Genomic DNA, 15992 nt, shown 5'->3' on the forward strand with positions numbered 1-15992 from the left:
GAGACGTTTACATTTTACAAATACAAAGAATTTATGACTAATTACATTGTTACTCATTTGTAAATTACTTACAAAATTTATTGTGATACATATACATTTAATTAAGTTTTAATTTTGATAGTTAACAATTATTTATTTAAGATGGTAAGTAATTTATAATAATTAATTAAATTTTGGGGTATAAGGAACACTTTTAAAAACTAATTTTTTTAAACTTTTAGTCAACAGGAGGAAATGTTAAAGTGTGCGATATAGATGATGATGTTAAAGAAAGATTAAAACAATTTCGATTTAAAAAGAATAATACAAATGCAGCACTTATACGTAAGATCAAAATTAATATAAATAAAAATTATTGTAAGTTGTACCTATGATTTATTAAATTTCTAGTAAAAGTGGATCGAGAAAAACAAAGAATTTGTGTTGATGAAGAAATTGAGGTAAGAATTTAGTACTTTTTGTATTAAAAGATTTTCCTAACTTTTCAAAAAGATCTTACCCAGGTTGAGATAATTTTTCTCAGGATCCAAGTTTTGGCAATGAGTTCTGACAATTATATTGATAAAAAATTCTATTGGAACTCCATTATAGGAAATTTATGTTTGCTTTCGAGATATGAAGCTTGAAAATAACAATTTGGTACTTATTTACAATAAAAAACTATGGTTCTTAAAACTATGCAGACGACCAAAAAGTTATATTAAAAGTTCTATCATAATTCATTATTTTTATCAATATGTATGATAAAATTCAAATTTATAGAATTTGTGGTTAATAAACCACAAATGCAAATAAAGAAACATTAACGCTAAATATAAATTTAATGAGAATGTTTTCATATAATTACGCCATTTAATTCTCATTTCCAAAGGCTCGCTGCAGTAATCAATGTATGTTTGAAAGCCGTCGAAAGATTTAATCAAACACCCTTTTTCATCTAAAATTGTAGTTTACGATTTAGCTCGTATGTCGGATCTTTTTTTAATTAATCGAATGTTGAGTTAAATTTCAAGTATAAACAAACCAAATTTTTTGTTAACATTATATCACGGATCTAGTAATTATAGTAGGGATTTAGTATAAAGTCTTACTTTTTGACGAGGGGAGTGTATCACTCAGGGGGATGCAATGTGCCTAGAAATTCAAATAGAACGATAATATTTCGTGTGTTTTAGATTTTAATATTTCTATATCCATGGTTTTAGATTGCCTCAAGCAACATGCCTGCTTTTCATTGGCTGCGGCTGTTCGCACTCTCAATTGCGGGAAAATTTAAATGGGTAGCGAATTCTGCGTGTGTTGTAGATTGGTCCGAGCAAAAAATCTTTCTATTTAAAGTAAAATCTTTTACCCTAAAGAAAAAATGTATTTTTTTTTTTTAAATACAATTTAGAAATTAATTACAAATATAATATTTTTAACTAATTACCCTTGGATGAAGGAATATACCTTTAATATTCCTATGACCGACTAATTACCTAAGAATATATCGTAAATAATTCGTAAAACAATATAGGCTTTGTACCTTCCTCTTATTCTCCGTTTCAATACTTTTAAATGAGAAAACTGAATCAAGTTTATTAATTCAAATTCAACTTCAATCCAGTTTATTTCGTTCTCGATTATTAGATACTCTTCATTAAGAAAATTATACCGATTTTATGTTATGAAATATTATAAGTATTATATTACTTCCATATTTTCGGGTTGTACCTAAATCAAATGACTCTGATCTCAATTAAACAATTTTTATCAGATAATTTATTTTTACTAGATATCTACATAATTTGAGTTTTATCATTTATTAGGATATAAAAATTGATGATTTACAAGAACAATTACCTGGCCATCAACCACGATATATCATTTACAATTATCGTATGGAGCATAATGATGGACGTGTTTCCTATCCAATGTGCTTTATCTACTATACACCTAGAGATAGTCAAATAGAATTACAAATCATGTATGCTGGTACAAAAATAGCATTACAACGTGAAGCAGAATTGACACGTGTTTATGAAATCAGGGAACTTGATGAATTAACAGAAGAATGGTTAATTGAAAAATTACAAAAATAAAATTATTTTAAAACGGTAATCGCTTGATAATGATTTTAAGAGGGCGAAAATGTTTAAATATTAAGAAATAATTTAATCTTTTGCTTTAATTTTGAAATTATTTATTAATCATAATATTATACTAGTTAATAATATGGAATCGAATTTAAACGTTTCCAAAATTTCATTTTCAAATTTGTATCAAGTAAAATATTTGATCATTTAGTCCTCTTATCGCGATCGCCTTTAAATTTCTATATAATTATATATTTATATAAATTTTGAGTACAATTATAAATTGTAAATATTTATAATCCTATAATGCGTATTCATTTAAAAGTTATTCAGAGCAAATCATTTCAATTCGTTTTGAGTATGAGACATCAGTTACTCTGAAGTTGGTAGGAACCTGACCATTTTTGAAATTAAATAAAATCCAAACTTTTAATATTTATTAAAAATTAAGTTAGTTATGTTACTACATATCCTTTTGTAGAATACTTGTGAATTGTTTACTAAGCGGAATAGAATATTTTATTGCAATAAACTACGTTTGAATAACCGATTCACCATTTTACAAACATTTCAATTACGAATGTTGGATGTTAACCTGTTAACCGAATCAACGTATCATCGTTTCTAAAATATGAATAGCAGGATATGCTAAACTTTGATAAATAGAATTCAAATACGAGAATTTCCTGCGCCTCATCCAATAATTGAAGTATTGAGCTATATAAGGTTTTAAATTATATGACATTAGTATTAGAAATTTCGGCAATATAATTTAATAGTATATTGTTTTTCTTCAATTGATAATGCCTTTGTACAGAATGAGGCGCAGGAAATTCTCGTATTTTAATTCTATTTATCAAAGTTTAGCATATCCTGCTCAATATTTGAAGTATTGAGCTTAAGAAACATAGACCATAGAGATGGTACGATACAATATGGTGTCTCATTTTCCCGCTACTGCCTCGGAGATTAAAATGAGTAAAAAATCGAAGAGATTGATTTTACGTTTTGTAATTTTATGGCCTTTTGTAGATCTTATGTCTAATTTTTTGTAAACCTCCTGCTATACATTTCAGGATTTCGAATTTTCGAACAGTAGAAATTTCTAAAACGCGATGTCTTTTTATAAAATGAAATCCTTATTTCAAGCCTGTTGCCATTTGCAACCCGTACGCCTAACATGTTCCAATTCTAGATTTCTTACATAGAATTCATTCGGTAAATATGGTATAAAAAATTTTTCCTCATTCTAGTTAAAATTGAAATACATTTTGTTATTCTCGAGACAAAAGCTAGAAAACAGGACAGCCATACTTGCTATCAACTATTAAGAGAATTGTTTGAAATTGAAGCTCGAATGCTTTTTATCTGAATACGCAAATAACTAATCAAATAATAATGAGAACCAGTTGTGATGTTTGATTGTTTTCTTGGTCTCATTGTAATACTAGCCATTATTAGTACAATTTATACAATTTTTTATATTACGCTTTAAATTTGATAATATTTCTATAAATGTTCACTCATGTTTGCTACTTTTCAATGACAAAGTCATTGTGTATTTTTATTACAGGAAATTGGATTCTTTTTTATACAAAATATAAATAATATAAAATATATCATATAGCAATTCATTTTGATATTGCATTTTATTATTACGTATTAATTGATGTCTTGCTCTATTAATCATGCTTAATTAACGTTTTTTAAGCCGAAGATAAGTGTGTATAGACTAGGAACATCTCTGTGAAAGTAGTCAGGTTCAACAGGATTCAAGGGTTTGAATTTAGTAGAAATTTACATTAAACTAGCTATAATGTCCCTCTAGCCTCGGATAACTAACTACCATTACTTATTCATTAAATATTCTGCCATGTTTTTCAAAATGACTTTAGTTAATCATTTGAGTATTCACTTTGAACCTTCAGACCTCTTGAAAATTTAATAACTTTTTCGATGGGTACTAAAATTTCTAGAACATTATTTTTCAAAGATTTATCTTGAGCCTTTATGCATTTTCTCTTAGCACTGCCCTCGAATATTCAAGAAGTTGCTCGAAAGTGCCAAAATCATCTAGAACCTTCTGGTTTGTTTGTTTTGGACGCTTACAGATAAGCACGAAGTACATAACGTGAACACACATAAGCATCCAAAAAAAAAACACAGTCTCTTTTATGTTTGTATATTTTCACCAACCATCAGCATAGTACGATTTCAGGATAGTGGATCTATTCTAAAATATTCTGAAACATTATGAAGTTTCTCACAAGAAACTAATATGTTAAGAATAGATTTTCATTATCACCCTCAGATTTTTATAGCTCATCGCAGATCATTCCGTTTGGAATAGAACTGAAACTCAAAACATTTTGCTCAAAGTAATGTTTACTATCAGATATTTCCCCTTGAATTTTTCTCAAAGATCACTTTTTAACTAGATAATCAGTTAGTATAATCCGTCTGAGTCGGATTTACTTAATTCTAGATACCAATATTCGTAAATTTCATCATTATTCTCAGCCCTTATTCGATAAAGACTTCAATTAATACTAAAACGATTAAATAGAAATCATTACTGCCAGTAGTAATGTGTAATATCCAATGTGATTTCTAAATACTATTCTAGTTATTAGATCCATTTGCTAAAATTACTTTAGGCTGAAAGGCTTCATACATGATGTTAGATCTCGATCTGTTTCTAGTACATCGAAATTGGCTGTGACCATAATCCGAATCCTAGAAACTTTTTATCGGGTTGAGATCTAACATAATGAACATAGCCAAATGTTTTCTTCGGTAAAGTACTATTTCGAAATACGCATTTAGAGTAAATGATTTAAAATGTATAAATGAGATTAAATAGTGTTTTATCTGTTTGTAGAGTTAAAAATTCGTGATATTTTTTTTGGAAATTTAAATGTTCATTACTATCGGATAATTATATGTGCAAAGTATCGTTAAAAAAAATTTAGTTTACAATTTCGTCCAAAATGATAGTAATAAGTATTCAATTTATACAATTTTTCGTCTAATATGATTGCACTAATTTGTTTTTACATTCCTTTTGATAAATTAGCCAACCGATCCATGACAAATCGTTTACCAAAATTGGTCCAATTTTTGATAATATTATCATTTATTAATGTGAATTTTATGTAACCAAAAACTACATTATTATTATTATATTTAAATAAAGAATATTTATAAAGAAAAATTAAACCGGCTAAATTTATTATTTTTGAAATAATAGGCCTAAAATATTTATAATTGTGTACAAATTTTTTTACTTATGGAAATAAATTTAATTATGTTATATCCGTGTTTTATTTTTTTTTTTTAGCTGAAAATTAATTTTTTCCCTGGTCAGAGTTAATAAAAGCATCCAAGTGTATATCTGTAATTAATAATAATATAGAATCGATGATTTGTATGAATCGTCTTTGGTTAGGGCTTAGTTTGTTTTTTGGAGCCAAACTTAACTCCACGGGGTAGTAAAAACAGTGTCAACAGTCCTATTAATATATCATTATTATCAAATTTAAATGACGTCAAACCTACCTTCGTGTTACATCGTGTGTTTCCGGATCGTTTTCGCCAATTTGAATTTTAATGATTTTCATTGTCTGTTTTCCCGGTCATATGGCTCCAAAAAAATCGGGGGAAAAAATTAGCCCATTTATCAAGACATTTACTTTAAAAAAAAGAAAATGTGAAAAAAGTCTATACCTTCTAATGTCATCGGTCTATATTCATTTGAGTCTGTATTTTAAGCAAACGATAAAATGAAAATAGTTTTTATTCCGTTGACGTATGAATCATAAATAATGAATGGCCGGAATGATCAGTTAGGTTAACTTTTCTTTTGATAAGCAATCTCAAAATTCTTTAGACAACAAAAAAATGATTAATTAGTGATTAGACGTCAAATTATTTCATCACCATAAGAAGTTCATGAAGAAGCAATTACAAGCCGAATCATTCTATAGTTGTTTCTTCATTTAATAAATTATGCCAGGCTATTATATTGAATAATATCAAATGATATAGAAATTTATATTTGGCAACAAAAAATAAATAAATATAATAATGACTGTCGTAGAATTTTTTGGTTGTACGTTTTTGGCTTTTGGACCACCATTAGCGATGTTTTCATTTACAATCGCCCACGATCCGATACGAATAATCATTTTAATTGCAGCAAGTTTTTTTTGGCTATTATCGTTACTACTATCATCACTTGTTTGGTTCATAGTTGTACCATTACGAAGTCAACTGATATTTGGATTGGTATTTTCTGTATTATTTCAAGAACTATTCAGATTTTTAATATACAAAGTGTTACGAAAAGCTGAAGGTGGATTAAAAAAAGTAACGGATAACAGTGCTCAAATTATTGAAAATAAACATGTTTTGGCGTATGTTAGTGGATTGGGATTTGGTATAATTAGTGGTGCATTTTCATTAATAAATGTATTGGCTGATGCTGTTGGTCCTGGAACAATGGGTTTGAAATCTGGTTCGGATTTATTTTTTATCACATCAGCTGCAACAACACTAAGTTTTATTTTATTGCATACATTTTGGAGTGTTATATTCTTTAATGCATTAGATAATCGTAATGGATTTCATCTTTTATGGGTAATTGGTTCCCATATGTTTGTATCGTGTATAACATTGGTAAATCGATCCGAATTGTATTTGCTTAGTTTAACGTCCGCCTATGTGATACTAGTTTTAACTGGGTTATTGGCTTATAACACAGTTGGTGGAACATTTCTTAGTTTCAAAAGGTGTATTACAAATCAATGAACGTGTTTACGGTTGTAAATGGTTTATGTATTAAGGTTTTTCCTCGTGTTTTCTTTTATGATGTGATGTGTTGGAAAATAAAATCTTGGCTAATCTTTGTACAAGAATTACAGGCAAAAAAGACAATAGTGAATAGTGTTTTATACATTCCTATTAATTATATTTTTTTTTGAAATTCGTTACATAAATTACACAGGTCTGCAAACAAAAATTTTTTGTCAGCTGTATGAGATATTTTTACTAAATTATATGTTTTAGAATGCGCTGATTTCAGAAATGATGGCCATTTTTTTCTATCACGTAAGGTTTTTTTGATAATTCAAACACAAAAAATTGGTAAAAGCACTCGTAGTCTGTAAGCATAGTGACATCCCATCTCCCTTGGTACCGTCTCTCGATATCGCGGACATCCTGGTGAATTCGTTCCCCGTGTTTTTCGCTGTAAGCTCTCAGGTTTTCATGAAAAAAAGTCTATGTAGGAGTGCAAAAAATGGACTTTCAGGCTTATCAGCCTTGAGCTTCGTATGCTGCTAGTTGAACAATGGTTTTGTAGTCAGAATCCTTAGTATTTCTCAAAAACTTTCACACTACATCTTTGAACGATACACAAGCTTATTTTTCCTTCTCATTCATACTTTCCACAAAGAGGGTGTCATATGCACAGAATAACCCATTGGAAGCGATTTATTTTATTATGCAATAATAATACTTTAAGACTAGTTTTATATAATATTACTATAAAATACTATATAATACTACTTTAGGACTAGTTTATGTTGTTATAAATATCTATAAAAATCTATGTGATAGAATGTTTTGAATATTTTTCCTGTTTTTGGGAGGTCATAATCTATAAGAAAATGTAAAAAATCCTATGCAGTTTTTTAGTCGCAAGCCTGTGTTATAAATACGCCATTATTTAAATTAATTTAATTTTGAAATTATTAATCGGACAATAACTACTTTCTATTTTCAACTTTAAATACATTAAATTTTAAATTAATTTAAATGAAGAATATGTTATTATTGAATTTTTATGCTAAGATGTTATAATGCTTAAAATGATAAAAATTAACAATATTATAACAGTTAGAAACTTAAATGTATACTTTCAAGACGCAATTTATATCAAAACATTAATTCCGTAATTTTGTGTAAGGTATTCGCACATTACCGACTTTTCGGTTTGCTAATAAGTAATCATATCTACTATCTAAAAGTTGAGAGACGCCATTTCACCCAGAAAATAATGCAATAATTCCTAATTCCAAATTAGCACGTTAAGGGAGAAACAAGTATTTAATAAGCGATAATTACTATGTAATTTTCTTCTATTTCGCACATTGCCAAAATTTTGTGCTCTTCCCAAAACCTTTTCCGTAATCATGAGAAAGAACCTCGGACCACTGTATATGGAGAATGATTTTCGGTCAAATCTCGCCAGAACTTTTACAATGAATTAAGCTTATCAAGTTACATAGAAAATTCATATTTCACATCGGTTGAGAAAAGAAAACCGTCCACAAAATTTATAAAATATAATTTTCTGCTGATAAGTATATTTTTTAAATTATTTTTAACAATTTGGTTCAAAAAAACAGACGAGCAAACCAGGAATCATTTCCGTAGAAGAGGTGGGCTCTTGATAGTTTATTTATCATTAACTCTAATTATGGAATTAGAAATTTATAAAAAAGAAATTACACATTTTTGATTACACGCCTTTTGGTCCAGTACGAATTATCAATTGATTAATTGAAAAAGTGATCAATCTCGAAATCCTTATAAAGAACTCTGAGAGACAAGAATCAAGGATCAATTCCCAACCTATTTCAAGAGGAATATTTTTTTTGGGTTAATTTCTCTGGCTAGATAAATTGTAAAAATTTCCGCCCTCGAAAAAACTACTCCCATGTAGGTTTCATATTTTGAAACATGTAGGAAATGAATTTGATTGTTTAAAAGAAAAACTCGGTGGGGTTTCGAAGTGAATATAATTTTGTACTGAACTATCAGGATGAGTAAATCTTGAAATATAAACCAATTTTCGAGTATGAATGTGATTTTTTTTAACTTTAATTTAATTTATTTTTAAATCACTTGAATTATCATGATCTACTTATTGTAGATCGTAATAAAATTTCCAATAACGAAAATCACTCCTTGTACTTGGATAATAATAAATTGTAAAAAAAAATTTTCGTATTTATTAATGAAGTATTGTAATTTTAGCAATAAATATTAATTATATTGATAATTTGTACTTTAATTTTTTTTTAAATATAAAAAACAAAAACAAACTAAGAATTTTATATTGAAATCGTAAATAAATAAACATAATTTTTCATAAAATAAATGAAAATTTACATATTTTTCCTATTTTTAATTTGTGATAATAATAGAATGGTTTTTAGTCCGCGGGACAGCACCATTTTTTGTTAAATGATCAATAAATACTTGAAACTTCGCGACTTCCTTTTGGCGAGTACTAAACTTTCTTTCTACGACTTTTTTCGAAAACTCTGCATTTTCAAATGTGCACGACAACATCATATTTAAGTTATGGATTTGACAAAACGCAGCAAAGAATTTGTCGGGCACTATGATCACTTGATAACATTAATAATTAAACAATTCCGCAAAAGTGAACTATGTATGTATTGAAAAACAAAAGTACTTAAGTACGGTATGTTCGAGGTGGTTGACAAGCTCATCGCTGTAGTATTTTAGTCGAACAAAAATTTTATTGTTTAAATATAACGTTAAAAATGTAGAGGGATGTTTGGTAGACTCGCCAAAAGGAAGCCACTCACGAAGCTTCAAATTCAGATCGAATAAAATTTGACTGTGTTGTCAATAAAATCGATTTTGGAACTCAAAATAAAAAAATTTAATTTTGCTCTATCACACCTAAATTGTATCCAATTTTCATAAACCAAGTATAAAATTCTACTACATTTGGATCTTACTTTTCAAATTTGTGGTCAAATTAAACCTATCTGTATTAGGTTTCAAGAAAGTGTGGCATTGGTTCCGAAATTTATCACGCAAGTGAACGGTAGCGAAAAACTAACAACATAGATGAAAAGTTTGATCCAAAATTAGTGGTTTTTCAAAAATAAATTCTATTCTGAGATCCTGATATATATAAAGAAAAATGATCCAAAATATAAAGAAGAATGAATGATAATAATTTTTAAAAAATTGTATTTAATTTTGAAACATAATTTTTTCACACTAGAGAGCATTGAGATCGATGATTCCCATGCAATGATGATAAACTTAATTTTTAAGTGGGCTTTTTTGTCCATATAGCTTGCTATAAAGCAAAGTCAGATTAGCATTTTGCGTTTGTTGTTAGGGTTACAAAAGACTATTTTAAAATTTTAACTTTTAGACCACCTAGCTCCTAAACTAAGTAACTTAGTATACCTACTAAAACAAGTTTTTTCTAAATGGACTTTTTTGAGCTGTTTTATATGTGGTAAAGCGTTGTACAGACCTTACAAGGACTCTCTGTATAAAGTAGCTAAAGAATCAGACAGACTTTAAAATATAGAGTTTATTAACTAAACATTAGATAGAATCAAGTACCTTCTGTTCTTTATAACAGACAATCCTATCAATCATTAACGGGTTTTCTTTGGGGGAGACACAGATCTATCGACCCAGACACTACGGATCAATTATACGGCATTCATCTTTCTTTAATTATTATCCTTAACTAACTACATGGGGAAAATATAAGGAGTCAAAAAATCAAACAATATTAAAGCTTAAAGCATTTATTTCTGTTTATTGTTCACCAGTTTACGTTTCCTAACAAATTTTCCAGGCGTTAGTACATTAGCGTCGGTTGTTAATAGTACATGTTGCTCAACAATATTATTTAATGCAAATTGATATAATTCTTTATTTAATTTCTTCAATTTATCAACTTCTTGTTGTAAGCATTCTTCTTTCGTAAATTGATTATTTGTATCATCACAAATAGTTTTGAAACATTCACTATTTAAATCTGTTATATAATCTTTATCAACATTTAAAATTTGAATAACATTACCATCCTCCTTGCCTTGACCAGCCTCAACAAAATTTCTTTTGAAAGTTTGTAAAACTATACTAGGATGAAATTCTTCAACAAATAAATTTTTAGTTGCTATTGAAAAGAATGCATTTGTTACACATCCTTTATGAGGAATTGTTCTTATAACACTTTTACTAGGAATATGCCAAAGAAGAACTTGTTCATCATCTGATCCTGACAAAAGTGTTTGATTATCTAAAGATACTGATAAACAATTTACTTTTTTAGTATGTTCCTTATAAATTACATTTTTACTCTCTTTATTAACATAGTATTCAGCAGTACGTGGAGGATTCAACATACAAAATTCATAAATATTCCCAGCTTCATCGCCAGTGAAAATAGTTGTTTCTAATGAATTCATTGTAACAGCTGTTAATTTAACATCGAAAACAACTGATAATAATAAAGTTTGAGTTGCGAAATCGTATATTTTACAAGTGCGATCTAATGAAACCGATACAAACCGACAATGAATCCCACCATGCCCAATGTAGATATCTGTTATGGGTAAAGAATGATCGGTAAAGACACAAATTGGATCTGTTTTACCTGCATCTCTTTGTGAAATACCATTTTTGACAGAGACAACATTTTCCAGTGACCATATAATTAACATTCCATCCTCACCACCGCTTATAAAATGTGAGCCGGAATCGACAAATTTTAAACAGTTGATATCTTGATAGTGACGACTGATCATTGCTAACAAGTTACCCGTTGATATTTGCCAAATGTATATATGTTCGCTTATGGCTGCCAAACAATAATTTCCATCGGGTGAAATTGCCAAAACATTAACTTTATTAGGCATCACAAATCGCATATGTGATACTTGTTCTTGACTATTTAGTGGCCATATATGAAGTAATGGTTTTTGTGAATCTGCTGCCACCATGTAATCGCTTCGAATTAGACCAACTGTCTTTGGAGTTGCCGATCCTCCACCTTTGTAGTAATGCAAAACATTGCCAGTTATTGGATTCCAAACACAAGTGCTACATAATTGTCCAGATGAATCACTTGTAAATATTACTTCAAATAAATCATCCATTTTCAATCTAAAACTTATTTTGTTATGTACGTTTTTCAATTTAATTAATATTTAGAGCTTTTTATTTCAAACCTTTCAGTCAGTTGTATATAAATTGATTATTGTTTTTCATTTAAATCATCTCCAACAACTATATGCCATGTGGTTTCAAATTGGGCTAAGTTCATAAACATTAAAGTTCAGTGAGTTTTTTTTTTACAACAAATAGTTAATTGCTCATTGAGTGTGTACAATTTATCAATTATATATTTGAGAAAATTCATTTATAGCAGCATTAATTTCATCTTAATAAAGTATATCTCTCATCTGTATTAAATTGTAAAAAAAGGTCAGTCCAATATAAATAGACACAACTAAATGCCAACCAAATCTAACTCAGTTTAGTTATATTGGGTTAGCCTTTAGATGGTTGACCATTTATGATTTTGATTCTCAATATTCTAAATGTATTATTTACAATGAGTATTCAAAAAAAAATACAGTTAACAAATATTTGCATATAACTTGTTAACTGTTTCATGTCAATATTAATTTTTTTAGTTAAACTTTTACACTTTTCGACTTTTACTTTTTTTTGTACAATTTCTGTCGTTCGGTGCTCTTAAAGCACACTCACAACGTCCTTAAATTGTTTGTGAGATTTGGTTGATAACTTATGAACGCTACCATTGTATTATTTATTTTATATTTTGACATGAATTTGACATTTAAAAATTTTACCAAACTTGAAAAGTATAAAAATATTTTAAGATTATCAATTTTATAAGTTAATAGAATTTTTATTTAACTTAAAAAATGGCTAATATTAAGGATACACGAAGTAAATTGCATGACAAAATAGGAAAAGGATTTGATATACCAAGTGAGCATGTTGAATCTGAAGGAGAACGTTTGATAAAATCCTTATCGGAAAAACAAATTAACACGAAAATAAAATTGTCTGAGTATGTGCGAATGGAATAATATTTGAATCTTAAAATGATCACTAATTGTAAAATTTTTAACAACTGATATTTTAGAGAGCTCTCTCGGGAACAACAATTTCAAAAATCACAATTTTTACCAATTACAACTTTTATGTCTGGTCAGATAAATTTAGAAGAGTTTCAAGAAATTAATAATTCTGTAACAAGTTTAGAATTTCTATATTCTTGTGATTTGAACAATGAAGAAGCTCAGTTTTATAAAGATAGTTTAAAAGGAACCGATTTTTTAAAGAACAAATATAAAAATTTAGAACCGAATATTTTAATCGAACGTTTAAACATTATTTTGAAGAAAATCGAAAATAAACGATCTAATCAACTGGCAGGATGGTAAGTGTTATCTATACATCCAGGACTCCTGGAGTATAAGATAGAGGACTGACAATGTTGAAAGAGTATACGCCTCTGGAAAGAGTATATGCCTATTGAAAGAGTATACGCCTATTGAAAGAGTATACGCCTATTTCAACGCCTAAGGAGATTGCTTCCAATCATAAAAGATCTTCAGCTCTATAATTTTTGTTTAAAAAAATCTGTTAGCAGAGCGTAGCTTCGATCTAAGGCCCTCTGGGCTGTGAACCCAGAACTGTTCCACTGTGCTACTCTGCTTTGTATAATACTATCGTAATAACATTTACTGATTCTGTTGTAAATACAGTAGTATTTACTATAGTAGTATACGCGACCTTCTCGATCTTATACTCATTTTCATCTATCATATTCATTGAAAATATATTTTAGCAGTGATATAAGACCGTAGCTCAATAAACCTGGCAGAGAACTTTGTCGTGAATGATAGCAGTGTACATTTCTTCTGTATCTTGAGGTCCTATATTTTACTTTTAGTTTTCAACTGTATACATATTTAATGAATATGACAGTTGTAGTGAGCGTATAACCTTAATAGAACTAGATAAATATATAATTCTATGAAAATATTACAGTGCTAGGATTCCAAAACCATCACAATTGAATGAGTTAGGCACTTGTGTAAAACCGAATAGTAATGAAACAAAATTATACAAATTTGCATTATCGTGCAACCAAGAACAAAATAAAGACAATAAAATATGCTTAGACCATCCCATTAATAATTTAAAACAACTAGAAGATGACTTATTTCCCAAATATAATGGTGATATACCTCCACTAGAGAAACGACGAAAGAGAGCTAGAAAAATTTTGGATAATTCAAACCCTAACAAACTAAATACCATAACGGATATTATTCCAAGTAAAAATAATTCAAAATGGGATATTAAAGAAACAGAGCCTGTAGTAAAAAAAATTAAACATGTTTACACTTGTGAACCATTTAATCCGAACTTGTTGGCAAAAAACATTCACATCGTGGAAAATAAAAAGAAAATTATCGATAAAGGAGTAGAGTTTGTTGCATCGGCTAATTGTAAATTAATACCAGTAGATCATATTAGGAAATATCGACTGTCTTTGGAAGAAATTAAACAATTTCCAAAGTTTCAAAGTTATGACAGTGGTTCCCCAAATAATGTAAGTAAATTTTAAATTGCTTTAAAATCCAACCATAGATACCTTTTGTTTAAATATTTATAGGTATTATTTGTTAAAAATTTATCCACCGACATAATGGAAACTGATTTAACGGAAATATTTGAAAATTTTCATCAAGAACATCAAAATAAAATAAAATATAAAATAATGGGCGGGAAAATGAAAGGTCAAGCTTTTATTACTTTTCCCAGTAAGTAGATATAATCAATTTATTATTTTAAAGCTATATATTTTAATTAATTGGTTTATTATTCAGATAAAATAATTGCAGAAATTGCATTGAAAGAAATGAATGGATATTTATTAAAAGGGAAACCTATGATTCTACAATATGGACGCGGAAAATCGAATTAATAGAAAATATTTAAACTAGTCACATTTGTATATAAATTTTGTACAAAGAAATATTATTTAATGTATATATTGTTTTTAAATATAAACGTTTTTTTTTTTAAATTTGTGTTTAAATTGTTGTGATATTTCCAATACTTTTTGTCCCTTTTTAAACGACTTCAAACAAAAACGGAGGAGATTATCAATTCGACTGTATATTTTTTTTAATGTTGTTACCTCAGAACTTTTGACTGGGTAAACCGATTTTGATGATTCTTTATCTGTTTGAAAGCTGGTGCTTCCTGTGTGGCCCCATTTCATTTTGGTTTAGTTCTGACAACGACATCCATGAGAAAACCATAAAAGTCTTAAATTTGCAGCAAGTATGCACGACAAGAGGACGAATAACTCAATATCAAGCCACCCGATTTCAATGATTCTTTTTTTAATGACAAATTAGTTAGTGTACTTCAGATTCACTAAAAATCACAAAATAAAAAAAACTTTTTAACAAAAAGAAAACCGACTTCAAAAGAAAAACTTTTCTAAAACAAACCGACTCCAAAAATAACAATAATTTTAACTATATTATATTATCGTTATATTTTTACTTTTAGTGCATACTAATTTGTTTTAGAAAAGTTTTTCTTTTGAAGTCGGTTTTCTTTTTGTTAAAAGTTTTTTTTATTTTGTGATTTTTAGTGAATATGAAGTACACTAACTAATTTGTCACTAAAAAAAGGATCATCGAAATCGTTTGGCGTGATATTGAGTTATTCGTCCTCTTGTCGTGCATACTTAATGCAAATTTAAGACATTTATGATTTTCTCATGGATGCCGTTATCAGAACTGGACCAAAATGGAACCACACGTTAAGCGCTACCTTTCAAATAGATAAAGAATCATCAAAATCGGTTCATACAGTCGAAAGTTCTGAGGTAACAAACATAAAAAAAATATATAGACGAATTGATAACCTCCTTCTTTTTTGTATGAAGTCGGTTAAAATATCTTTTTTTATGCAACTACCGTTTAGTATCACTTTTCTTTGGCGTGTTTAAATGGTAATGTGTAACAGCCTTTATTAATTGATAACTTGATAAGTGTGTACGAA

The 15992-nt window shown here is 28.4% G+C and overlaps 4 protein-coding genes across 5 annotated transcripts; 3 read left to right on the forward strand and 1 right to left on the reverse strand.

Annotated features, from left to right (window-relative positions):
• Positions 1–2768, forward strand: LOC123296699 (glia maturation factor beta). Its single transcript, XM_044878290.1, has 4 exons — positions 1–144; positions 222–324; positions 391–440; positions 1809–2768. Exons 1-4 carry the CDS (start codon positions 142–144, stop codon positions 2079–2081), a joined length of 429 nt encoding a protein of 142 aa, XP_044734225.1. The 5' UTR covers positions 1–141; the 3' UTR covers positions 2082–2768.
• A 3145-nt stretch (positions 2769–5913) lies between these two features.
• LOC123296697 (gamma-secretase subunit Aph-1) lies at positions 5914–9075 on the forward strand. The gene has a single exon (XM_044878289.1). It carries the CDS (start codon positions 6162–6164, stop codon positions 6882–6884), a length of 723 nt encoding a protein of 240 aa, XP_044734224.1. The 5' UTR covers positions 5914–6161; the 3' UTR covers positions 6885–9075.
• A 1578-nt stretch (positions 9076–10653) lies between these two features.
• LOC123296696 (WD repeat-containing protein 18) lies at positions 10654–12172 on the reverse strand. Of its 2 annotated transcripts, none has more exons than XM_044878287.1 (2): positions 12098–12172; positions 10654–12032 (listed from the first exon to the last, which is right to left on the reverse strand). In XM_044878287.1, exon 2 carries the CDS (start codon positions 12023–12025, stop codon positions 10670–10672), a length of 1356 nt encoding a protein of 451 aa, XP_044734222.1. In that variant the 5' UTR covers positions 12026–12032; positions 12098–12172; the 3' UTR covers positions 10654–10669. The 2 variants fall into 2 exon arrangements, with proteins under 2 accessions (XP_044734222.1, XP_044734223.1); XM_044878288.1 differs by having other exon boundaries at positions 10654–12038; positions 12098–12158.
• A 588-nt stretch (positions 12173–12760) lies between these two features.
• Positions 12761–14898, forward strand: LOC123295964 (RNA-binding protein 41-like). The gene is made up of 5 exons (XM_044877426.1): positions 12761–12969; positions 13045–13341; positions 13956–14523; positions 14587–14734; positions 14801–14898. The coding sequence occupies exons 1-5, from the start codon at positions 12821–12823 to the stop codon at positions 14896–14898; spliced, it is 1260 nt and encodes a 419-aa protein (XP_044733361.1). The 5' UTR covers positions 12761–12820.
• Positions 14899–15992: the final 1094 nt, after the last annotated feature.

This window comes from Chrysoperla carnea, chromosome 3 (genome assembly GCF_905475395.1).
Source record: "Chrysoperla carnea chromosome 3, inChrCarn1.1, whole genome shotgun sequence".
Lineage (NCBI taxonomy): Eukaryota > Metazoa > Arthropoda > Insecta > Neuroptera > Chrysopidae > Chrysoperla > Chrysoperla carnea.

Coding starts and splice junctions, on each gene's coding strand:
- LOC123296699 (XM_044878290.1), top strand. Junction 325..390: donor TACAAATGCAGCACTTATAC/GTAAGATCAAAA, acceptor TTAAATTTCTAG/TAAAAGTGGATCGAGAAAAA. Junction 441..1,808: donor GTGTTGATGAAGAAATTGAG/GTAAGAATTTAG, acceptor ATCATTTATTAG/GATATAAAAATTGATGATTT.
- LOC123296697 (XM_044878289.1), top strand. CDS start 6,162: ATGACTGTCGTAGAATTTTTTGGTTGTACGTTTTTGGCTTTTGGACCA.
- LOC123296696 (XM_044878287.1), bottom strand. CDS start 12,025: ATGGATGATTTATTTGAAGTAATATTTACAAGTGATTCATCTGGACAA.
- LOC123295964 (XM_044877426.1), top strand. CDS start 12,821: ATGGCTAATATTAAGGATACACGAAGTAAATTGCATGACAAAATAGGA. Junction 12,970..13,044: donor ACGAAAATAAAATTGTCTGA/GTATGTGCGAAT, acceptor CTGATATTTTAG/AGAGCTCTCTCGGGAACAAC. Junction 14,524..14,586: donor ACAGTGGTTCCCCAAATAAT/GTAAGTAAATTT, acceptor AAATATTTATAG/GTATTATTTGTTAAAAATTT.